Source organism: Myotis brandtii, unplaced genomic scaffold (genome assembly GCF_000412655.1).
Source record: "Myotis brandtii unplaced genomic scaffold, ASM41265v1 scaffold509, whole genome shotgun sequence".
NCBI lineage: Eukaryota > Metazoa > Chordata > Mammalia > Chiroptera > Vespertilionidae > Myotis > Myotis brandtii.
Window position 1 is genome coordinate 570,710 of NW_005369409.1, and position 11,451 is coordinate 582,160.

The 11,451-nt window shown below is 36.7% G+C and overlaps 1 protein-coding gene across 7 annotated transcripts in view; it reads left to right on the forward strand.

Annotated features, from left to right (window-relative positions):
• Nucleotides 1-11,451, forward strand: part of ATRX (alpha thalassemia/mental retardation syndrome X-linked) — a 304,287-nt gene that overhangs the window by 143,894 nt on the left and 148,942 nt on the right. For all 7 annotated transcript variants that reach the window (XM_005877140.2, XM_005877143.2, XM_014548452.1 and 4 more), the window contains 2 exons: nucleotides 5,096-5,198; nucleotides 6,552-6,764. In XM_005877140.2, the coding sequence (XP_005877202.1) occupies nucleotides 5,096-5,198; nucleotides 6,552-6,764 (316 nt within the window). The remainder of the gene's footprint in view (nucleotides 1-5,095; nucleotides 5,199-6,551; nucleotides 6,765-11,451) is intronic.

Consider the following 11,451-nt stretch of genomic DNA (forward strand, 5'->3'; position numbering starts at 1 on the left):
TTGTCGTTTGTTGATTTGTTGATGATAGCCATTCTGACAGGTGTGAGATGGTACCTCATTGTCATTTTGATTTGCATCTCTCAGATGATTAGTGACTTTGAGCATGTTTTCATATGTCTCTTGGCCTTCCTTATGTCTTCTTTCGAAAAGTATCTATTTAGGTCTGTTGCCCATTTTTTGATTGGGTTGTTTATCTTCCTTGTGTTAAGTTGTATGAGTTCCCTGTAAATGTTGGAGATTAAACCCTTATCAGTGATAACATTGGCAAATATGTTCTGCCATGCAGTGGGCTTTCTTGTTGTTTTGTTGATTTGTTGTTTTCTTGATGAATTTTATGTTTATTAATTATAAAATGTCCATCTTTGTCTTTTGTTACCTTTTTGTCTGTTATCAGTACTCCTACTCCCGCTTTTTTCTAGATACCATTTTCTTAAAGTGTCATTTTCTACCTTAGCTTTGAGCCAATGTTTGTGTTTGGAGCTGAGATGAGTCTACTGTAGGCAGCATATAGTTGGGTCTTGTTTTTAAATCCATCCTGCTACAGTGTGCCTTTTTTGGGTGAGTTCAGTCCTTTTACATTTTGGAATATTATTGATGTATGAGAACTTTCTCTATCCATTTTATCTTTTGTTTTCTTATTTCTCTGTATCTCCATTGTTTATTTTCCCCTTGTACTATTTGTATTTTAGTTTGGTTGTAGTGTACAATTTTTGTCCCTCTGTTTTCCGTCTCTCTCTCTCTCTCTCTCTCTCTCTCTCTCTCTCTCTCTTTTTATTTTTAAATTATTTTGTTTTGTTAATCCTCACCCAAGGATACCCTCTCTATTGATTTTTATTTTATTTTATTTTTAATTGTTTTATTGCTTAAAGTATTACAAAGAGTATTATATATGTCTCCCTCCCCCCGCCCCTTTTTTTTAAAGAGAGAATGCAATGGAGGGGGAGAGACAGAGAGAGAGATAAACATTGATTTCTTGCCTCTCAGGCATGCCCCAACTCATGGCCAGGGATCGAGCCTGCAAGTGAGGTATGTGAACTTGACCAAAATTGAATGTGAGACCCTTCAGTCCTCAAACTGATGCTCTAACCACTGGGAAAAACTAGCTATGGCCATTTTTCTTTTTTTATAGTTACATGTCTCAATTCTTGATTTTTGTTTTGTCATTACCATTAGGTTTATATAAAATCCTTTTATATATACAGTAGTCTTTTTTCTAATTCCATCTCATCTCCATTTGCCTATGAAAGTTCAGTCTTTTTCATCCTCCACTTTTATGTTTTTGTTCTCACAAATTATCCCATTTATGTTGTCTGTTCATTTGAAAAAACGAGTCTTTTCAAAAAAGTATTTTACCCCATTTTAACTTTTATGTTATATTTAAGTGTTTAATACCCTATTCTGAAATAGAGTTGCCATTTTTTTCTTCTGTCTGTCTATATGTCAACTTATAGTTTTGTATTGTCTTTTTGCTTCCAGTAAAACTGCTCCTTTCAATATTTCTTATAATGTACATCTTGTGGTGGTAAATTCCCTTAGCTTTTGTCTGGAGAAGTCTTTAAAAAATACATTTTTATTGATTACAGAGAAAAGGGGAGAGGGAGAGAGAGATAGAAACATCAGTGATGAGAGAGAATTATTGATTGGCTGCCTCCTGCATGCCCCACACCGGGGATCAAGCCCTGATCAGAATTGAACCATGACCTCCTGGTTCATAGATTGACGCTCAACCATTGAGCCATGCCGGCCAGGCTGGAGACGTATTTATTTCTCCTTCATATCTTAAGGAAAACTTTGCTAGATACATTATTTTTTTGCCATTGATTTCTCTCCTTTAGTATTTCAATATTTGGTTTCAGTGTCTCCTATCTTGTAAGGTTTCTTCTGAGAAATCCGATGATAATCTAATGGAATTTTCTTAATATGTGGCAGTCTTTTCCCCCTGCTAATCTTGGGAAATCTTTCATAGTCATTAACTTTGGACAGTTTTAATACATGGAATGCATTGTTTCTTGGAGAAAGTGGGTTTTTTGTTTGCTTTTTTTTTGTACTGAGATAATTAGGTGTTCTGTTAATCCCTTGTATTTGAGGTTTTAGCTTTCTATAAGTTTGAGAAGTCTGCATCAATTATTTATTTGAATAGGCTCTCTGTTTCCTTCTCTTTCTCTTCTCTTTCTGCTATATCTATTATTTTTATAATCCTATTTCTAATAGAGTCATATAGTTTTCTTAGAGTTGATTTATTTTTTGTTAACTCTTAATTCTCTTCTTCCACCTGAGTCATTTTTAGATGTCTAACTTTAAGATCACTCATTCTTTCTTCCATATGGTTTGAGCTCTCTAATTCATTCTTCATCTCATTTATTGATTTCTTCAGTTCCAGAATTTCTATTTGATTCCTTTTCATAGTTTCAATCTCTAAAGAACGCCTTTTGTTCATCAATTTTATTCCTGTGCTCATTGAACTGCATTTCTGTTTTCCTATATCTCATTCAGTTTATTCAGAACCACAATCTTCAATTTTCTGTCACTTAAATCAGTCTTCCATGTCTTTTAGTTTGTTTTCTGGAGACTTTTAATTAATTTCTGAAGTACCTTGTCAACTTGGTTATTCATAATACTTGATGGGTTTTTTCACTGCCTTGTTATTTGAGATTTTAAAATCTTTTTAGATACTTTTTAAAAAACAATTTAGCAGATTCATAATTAGAAGTCTTTCTCTTGTTTATTAGTCGATGCTTTTATAGTGCAAATTTTTATTTCATTTGCACTAGTGGGACTTGTGGATCTCAGTAGGGCAGTGTCTCCTTAGGAATGGAAAATGCTGTAATGTTGAGCATCTTTTTGTGTGCTTTTATCGTCTCTGAGTTAGATGAGATATATTTATGTCCCTTGGGTATCTCTCAGTTCCGAAAGGTGCAAGGAAGTTCCACTTTTTTGTTTCCTTTCTGCAGAATTATCTGGGAGTTGGGCAGCTTCCTTCTGACCTTGTTGAGCTGATCAGGGAAGAGGGGGTAGGGCAAGTGTGAGTAGAAATGCTATGAAATTTCCTACCATTTTAAGTGTGACTCTTGGTTAGGTGTTTGTTTGCTGCAGTTTTTTAACTGGTTTCTGAGTTCTCACAAAGTTAATTTTTAACACATGTTGTTGCTTATTCTTTGTTTGTGTGGGAGAACAACAGCCTGGAGTTTCTTAGTCCACCATCTTGCTGAGTCACCTGGTATTTCATTACTTTTAGTGGGTGAATAATATGCCATTGTATTAATACCACATTTTGTTTCTCCATTCATCTGTAGGTAGATGCTTGGCTTGTTCCCATTTTTTTTTGCCATTATGAGTAATCCATGCTATGAACATTTGTGTAAATTTTTGCATAGTCATATGTTTTCATATGCATTCATAGGACTATACCTATGAGTGGAATTATTTGGTGATAGGATAACACTGTGCCTAATTTCTAAATAATTGCCAAACTGTTTACCATAATGGCTTACCATTTTACATTCACTCAGTGCATCAGGGTTCCAATTTCTCCACATCCTCACCAGCATTTGTCATTTTTGTTAATTTGCTTAGAGCCAACCTACTGGTGTGTGGTGGCAACTCATGATTTTCATTTGCTTTTCCCAAATGACTAATGCTGTTGAGTAATTTTTCATGTGCTTACTGGTGATTTGCATATCCTATTTGAAGAAACATTTATAAAAATTCTTCTCCCAATTTTTAATTTAACCGTCTTTTTATATAATCTGGATATAAGACCCATACCCAGATATATGATTTGCCAATATTTTCTCCCATTCTGTGGGTTATCTTTTTACTTTCTTAAGAGTTTCCACTTATGCACAAAAAATTTTAATTTTTTATGAAGTCCAGTTTACCAGTTTTTTTGGTTGCTTGTGCTTTTGATGACACATCTAAGAATCCATTGCCTAATTAAAGGTCACAAAGATTTATGGTGGTGTTTTATTTTTTTTGTATGGTGGTATTTTCTTTCACAAGTTTTGTAGTTTTAGTTCTTACATCTAGAACTGTGATCCTTTCTTTATAATATCTTTGAAATTCTATATAAGTGATCTTCTAGTTTGGTATGTTTAGATGGTTCTCAATTTTTCTATTATAGATACTGTTGTAAAAATATTTGCGTACTCACCCAGATAGATATTTAGAAATATTTTTATTTAACACTTGTGATAACACACATACACACAGGCACACATTTACACACACATATTTTTGTATGTATTCACACATTGGTCTGATTATTTCCTTGGAGTATATTCCTAAAAGTGGCATTGTTGGGTCAAAGTTGTACAATTTTAAGACTTATCATACATATTTTAAACTTCTTATAGAAGCCAAATTTCTACTCCAGCAGAATGTGTACGTAGCCATTTCCTCAATCTTCAACAATTAAAACAATGAACAGTTTTTTAGCTGTAATGTATATTTTGGGGGACTTGGATTCACTTTGAGTTAATTTTTGTAAATGGTACAAGATTGGGGTCCACCTTTATTCTTTTGCTTATAGACATAGAGTTGTCTCAGCACAGTTTGTTGCCAAGACTATCTTTCCCTATTGAATTGTTTTGATACCATTGTGGAAAATCTGTTGACCATAAATGTAAAGTTTTGTTTCTCGATATTCATTTCTCTTCCATTAATCTGTATGTCTATCCTTGATGCTAGGAACATATTATTTGGATTACTCTAACATTGTGTACCAACTTCTAAGCTGAGAGAACTTTTCTCATCAAAAGTTGTTCCTTTTTTAAAAATTAAATGAGCTGATAAAAATTAGCATCCAACTTTCATGATCAGCTTTTTTTTAGAGATGGTGAATGTTTTTATGTGTATATTGGCTCTTCACCCATCTTATTACTTATATGCTAAATCTCTTCTCTGAATAACTTAAAATATTGGTCTGGATAGAATTGAGAGTCATTCTTCTTGAACCTAGTGAAGTTATTTTGCTTTTTGTTTTCTCTATCATTTTCCGGAATGTACACAAAGGTGAAGCAGTTCTAAAATAGTAGTTAATTCACTTAAGGAAATTCATCATGCAGTATTTTTATTTTGCATTTTAAATGTTCTTTAGGTCTGCAAAGAAAGCAGAGTTGGAAGAAAATCAGCGGAGTTATAAACAAAAAAAGAAAAGGCGGCGCATTAAGGTTCAAGAAGATTCATCCAGTGAAAACAAGGTAATAATGATATTTACTATGTGCTTTAATTGTAACTGGTACACTAGACCATGAAAGTATGTTATTACCTCTTCAGCATTTCATGCATTTGTCAAATTCTATTGGTTAATTTCTTTTTTATACTTTTTGTGGAAGTATTGACTTATTGAATGTATAAATATGCAGAGGTATTAATTTTGACATAATTTTTTTGTTTCTTAACTAAATATAATTGAAATTTTAAGCTGTTCTAATTCATTATTTTACATTCCAAGGGCTGTAGAATTGATATAGTGTTGTATTTTCTGAAGATATATTTTATTCTGCATAATGACTCATGTAAATTATTTCTTCTAGCAATGAAGTTTGCCAATATGAATTTCTTGTATATAAACATAATTATGTAAAGTACAATTCTCTGTAATATGTTTTATTAGGTCAACACTATTCTCTTTTGGGAGGGTTCATTGTTTTAAACGAACCTTTTAGACCATTTCTAAGTATACAACTCGGGCCTTAATTAAATTCAGAATTGGAAAACTCTCTACGCATTAAGCAGTAACTCCTCTTTCCTGACTAACCCCAGCCCCTCATAACCTCTATTTTAATTTCTTTGTCTATGAATTTGCCTATTTTTGGGTACTTCATTTAAGTGTAGTCATAATATTTCTCGTTTTGTGTCTGGCTTGTAGTCATTGACATAATGTTTTCAAGGTTCATCCATGTTGTAGCATGTGTCATAATTTCCTTCCTTTTTAAGGTTGGATAATATTCCATTGTGTCTATATAGCACAATGTGTTTATTCATTTATCTGTTGATAGACATTTGGGTTGTCTCCATCTCTGGCCATTGTGAATAATGCTGCTATTAACGTAGGTGTGCAAATATCTGTTTGAATCCATGATTTTGATTCTTTTGATTATAATCTGAGAAGTGGACTGCCCGGATCATGTGTTAATTCTGTGTTTATCTTATTGAGGAACTGTCACACTGTTTTTCTAATGCACCAGGCTTTCAATTTTTCTACATTTTCACAATTGTTACTTTTGTCTTTTTTAAAAATTTTAAAAAGTTATCCTAATAGTATTTCATTTGTGGTTTTGATTTAAGTTTCCCTAATGACAAATAATGTTGACTATCTATTCATGTGCTTACTGAACATTTCTATATCTTCCTCAGAGAAAAGTCTATGCCAGTTCCTTGTCCCCTTTTTGGGGTTGTTTGTGTTTTAATACTCTTCTTTATTGCAAAGTATACTTCTGAGGGTTTTCAGTCTGTTTTCTTCTACCTTTTCTTGCTATATTATTTATTTTCATATGAAATGGATAAGTTTGCTACTTTGTTTATTACCTCTGATCATTTAATTTCCATAGAGTAATTCTGAAGGAGATAAAGAAGATGATGAAGAGGAAGAAGAAGAAGATGAAAATGATGATTCCAAGTCACCTGGAAAGGGCAGAAAGAAAATTAGAAAGATTCTTAAAGATGATAAACTAAGAACAGAAACACAGAATGCTCTTAAAGAAGAGGAAGAGAGGAGGAAACGTATTGCTGAGAGGGAGCGGGAACGAGAGAAATTGAGAGAGGTAAATCAATTTTTATTTGTGATTTCTTTTTAACATGTGACTTATATAGATTCATAGATATATTTCAGTATTACAAGAATAGAATGTTGTAATCAACCACAGATTTTTAGTGATAGTTGGTTTTATTCTACTAGCCACTTAAAAATCTTTAAGGCTTTATTAATATAATTAGGTACATGGAAAGAGTTAAGATAATTATATGATGACCAACATGATTGTGTTTTATCTGGGGTAGAAAAATGATTAAATAAACTTTTTATTGTAAAAACTAGAGGCCCGATGCATGAAATTCGTGCATGGATGGGGGGGGGTGTCTCTCAGCCCGGCCTGCACCGTCTCTAATCTGGGACCCCTTGGGGGATGTCCAGCTGCTGGTTTAAGCCCGATCTCACAATCTGGGATTGCTGGCTCCTAACCACTCACCTGCACGCCTGCCTGATCACCCCTAACCACTCTGCCTGCTGGCCTGCTTGCCCTCAACTGCTCTTCTCGCCCCCAACTGCTCCCCCTTGCCAGCCTGATTGCCCCCGACCCAAAACTGCCCTCCCCTGCAGGCCCACTTGCCCCCAACTGCCCTCCCCCCCCCAATCACCCCTAACTGCCTCTGCCTCAGCCCCACCACCATGGCTTTGTCTGGAAGGACATCCAGAAGGTCTCCCGGTCTAATTATCATATTACCCTTTTATTCGTGTAGATAGAGGCCTGGTAATGGGTGGGGGCTGGCTGGTCTGCCATGAAGGGGGTCCCAGATCAGGGTAGGGGTCCCCTTGGGGGGCGGGGCCGGCCTGTCGAGGGTCCTGGGGCAGTTTGCAGGCTGGCAATGCCCCCATCGGGGTGAGGGTCCCCACTGGGGAGCATGGCCAGCCTGGGCGAGGGGCTGAGGGCCAGTTTGCAGGCTGGCAATGCCCCCCCATCGGGGTGGGTCCTTGCTGGGGGGCGTGGCCGGCCTGGGCAAGGGGCTGAGGGCCATTTGGGGGCTGTTTGCAGGCTGGCCAAGCCCCCAGCTTTCTCCAGAAGGACGTCTGGAAGGTCTCTGGAAGGTCTCCCGATCTAATTAGCATATTATTCTTTTATTAGTATAGATTTCAAGCAGATGTATAAATGGAGGGACTAGCTTTATAAATTTCTTTGTACCCATTACCTAACTTCAAGTTACCAATATTGTTTCATCTATTCTGTCACTTTCAGATTATTTTGTTGAAATCTCAGAAATCATATTCTGTCTGTATGTAATTCAGAATATATTGTGGAAAGATAAAGACCTTTTAAACATTACTACAGTATTATTATTACACTAAACCATTAACATTAATTCCATAATATCAAATATCTAGTTATTTAAAATTTATTCATTTTCCTCAAAAACATAGTAATGGTTTGTAAATATAGTTGGTGTGTACCAGAATCCCAAGATGGTCTCACTCACTACATGTTATGTTGCATTTGGATGCTATGTTTCTTATGTGTACTTTAACCTGAAGTTTCCTTATGGTGCATTTGTTTAAGAAACCAGATTATTTGTATGGCGTTTCCTATATTCTGAGTTTTGCTGGTCACATCCCTGTTTTGTATTTTCATTGGCTACTGTATGTCCTATTCACTATTAGTTGGCAATAGATGCCTGACCAGATAGAAAGTCAGTTCTCTTTTTGATAGAATTACTCATAGGTGGTAATATATATTTTTTCTTGGATTTCATTTAGAGGTACTTTAAATCTAGTCACTTTTTGTGATATTAATTTTATTTAAAACTTTTAAACAACAATTTGGTAAATAGACATTAAAATCCTATATTATAATTTTCTAATTTTGATTCCTATCAGTATACATATGTGTGTTTCACATAACCACACCACTGTATGTGCATATGCTGTATTTTTCTCTCCCTTTAAAAGTATTTTTCCTTTTTATTGAATTTATAGGGGTGACACTGGTTAATAAATTTATACAGATTTCAGGTATACAATTCTACAACATATCTACTGTATTGTGTATTCACCACTCCATTTCCTCTCCCTTTATTTCAGGCAATTTAAATGTATATTATCATATTCCATTTATTTTTCATTGGTTTATTATGTTTATTTTCTAATTGAATTTTTATATTAAATTGAATATACAGGGGTGGGCAAAAGTATGTTTATAGTTGTCATACAAGTAAATAATACAATAAATAATAACACAAGAATACACTGTGTTTCATGTACTCACAACTGTAAACCTGCTTTTGCTAATCCCTGTATATGCATTGTTAAAAATCATATATTATTGCCAGCTGGCGTGGCTCAGTGGTTGAGCGTCGACTTATGAACCAGGAGGTCAACATCAATTCCTGGTCAGGGCACATGCCTGGGTTGTGGTCTGGATCCCCAGTGTGGGGTGTGCAGGAGGCAGCTGATCACTGCTTCTCTCTCATCATTGATGTTTCTATCTTTTTTTTTTTTTAATTTTATTGATTTTTTACAGAGAGAAAGGGAGAGAGATAGAGAGTTAGAAACATTGATCAGCTGCCTCCTGCACATCTCCTACTGGGGATATGCCCACAACTAAGGTACATGCCCTTGACCGGAATCGAACTTGCCCTTTCAGGCAGGCCGACGCTCTATCCACTGAGCCAAACCGGTTTCGGCTGATGTTTCTATCTTGCTCTCCCTCTTCCTTCCTCTCTGCAATCAATACAAATATAGTTTTAAAAAATCATATATTACTATAAGCCTACATTGGAATCTACACTAATAAAAGACAAAGATGCTAATTGACCGTACCTTCGTTACGCCCACCAGCCAATCAGAGTGACTATATGCAAATTAACCCAACCAAGATGGCGGTTAATTTGCATATACCAGCTGGGAGCAAAGACTGAAGACAACGTGGAAGCGAAGCGCTACAGAAGGGAGGAAAGTAGAGGCAGCGGAGACAGGAATGGAGCCAAGGCGGCGGAGGCGGGAGGGAAACCAGCCGGGTGGCGGAGCGGGAGGGAAAAACCCAGCCGCGCAGCGGAGCGGGAGCGAAGCCCGCCTCAGTGGGTTTCGATCCCTTCTGTGCTTTGCTCCAGCCGCAGGAAGCCCTATTCTTGCAGGAATTTTCCTGCAACGGGCCTCTAGTAAAAAATAATTTTCTATTCTACCTGGATTCTCCACTCAGAAGAAACAACTCTCAATTCTTTTAGCTGTTCTTTGCTTTTACCTATATGTTTCTGCTTATTATTCTTATGCTATTTCTGAATTTCTCATTGTATTATTAGGAAGTTGTAGATTTAGCTCTCATGTACTACCTACCAAAGCTAGACTTTCCTTTTCGTTTTCTCAGTATGGTTATATCACAGTTCTGGTTAAATCATAAGTCAGTGTTCACATGATTATAACCATGTAAATATTCATAGCAGGGCTATGTAGTGTATATTTCATGTGTGTCTCATATACACATATGCATGTGTACATACACATAGTACATAATGATTAGGTTCTTTTTGTTTATACTTTTTGTTTACATTTCTTAGAGTTAATGTTTTGGGGTCTTTTTCTATATACTTAGGATGAATTCATTTTCCATCTTTCCAGTAAAACTCTGTATGTGTTGCTAGTTTTGAATGTTTTAAATTCCAAAAGTCTCACCCCAGCTTCGTCTCTGGGCCTTAGGTGGTCAGTTTTGTATCTCCACCTATAATGTCTTATCCCTGGTTACTATGGGTTTATAGTTACCTTGTATTTTTTTAAATTATTGGTTTCAAAGAGTAAGGGTTGAGGGAGAGAGATTCATTGATATGAAATATCGATTTTTTGCCTCCCACACATGCTCCAACCGGGGATTAAATCCGCAGCCTGGGTATGTGCCCAGACTGGAATCAAACCCACAGTCTTTTGCTACATGGATGACACTCCAACCAACACTGGCCATGGCACCCTTTTTGTTTTCTTTTTAATAGTGCATTCTGGTTTTCCCACCAGAGTTTCAAGTTAGGTGAAGCAGTAACAAGTGTTTTATGTCAACACCCTTCAGTTATCTCCGAGACAGGTTAGAACAGATATCTTTATATATAAAAAGGTAAGCGACTGGCTGACCGGGATAGCTGTGTCGCACAATGACCACCAGGGGCCAGACGCTCCGACCGGTAGCTATGAAACACACTGACCACCAGGGGGCAGACGCTCAATGCAGGAGCTGCCGAGCTGCAGTGACTTGGCAGCTGCGGTTCTTGGGTGACACACCTGGAACCAGAGAGGAAGGAGCACAATTCCAGGGTGCTATACCTGAGAACTGCCCTCTTGCAATCCTGGACCCCTCAGGGGATGTCAGAGAGCTGGTTTCAGCCCGATCCCCACAGGCCAGGCTGAGGGACCCCACCTGTGCACGAATCCGTGCACTGGGCCTCTAGTACACAATAATTTGCAAATAAGGTCTTCTGTTCCTCCCTTGTTTGAGGGAGAGAACTGGCAACCAAGCTGCAGCTGCTTGAAGTAAAAGACCAGGAGGTAATGGGGTAAGAGCAAGTAAAAATGACATAAAACTTTCCTACCATTTTGAAGATGGCTTTTTCTTTTTTTTTTATATATTTTTTTTAAAATATATTTTATTGATTTTTTTACAGAGAGGAAGGGAGAGAGTTAGAGAGCCAGAAACATCGATGAGAGAGAAACATCGATCAGCTGCCTCCTGCACATCTCCTACTGGGGATGTGCCCGCAACC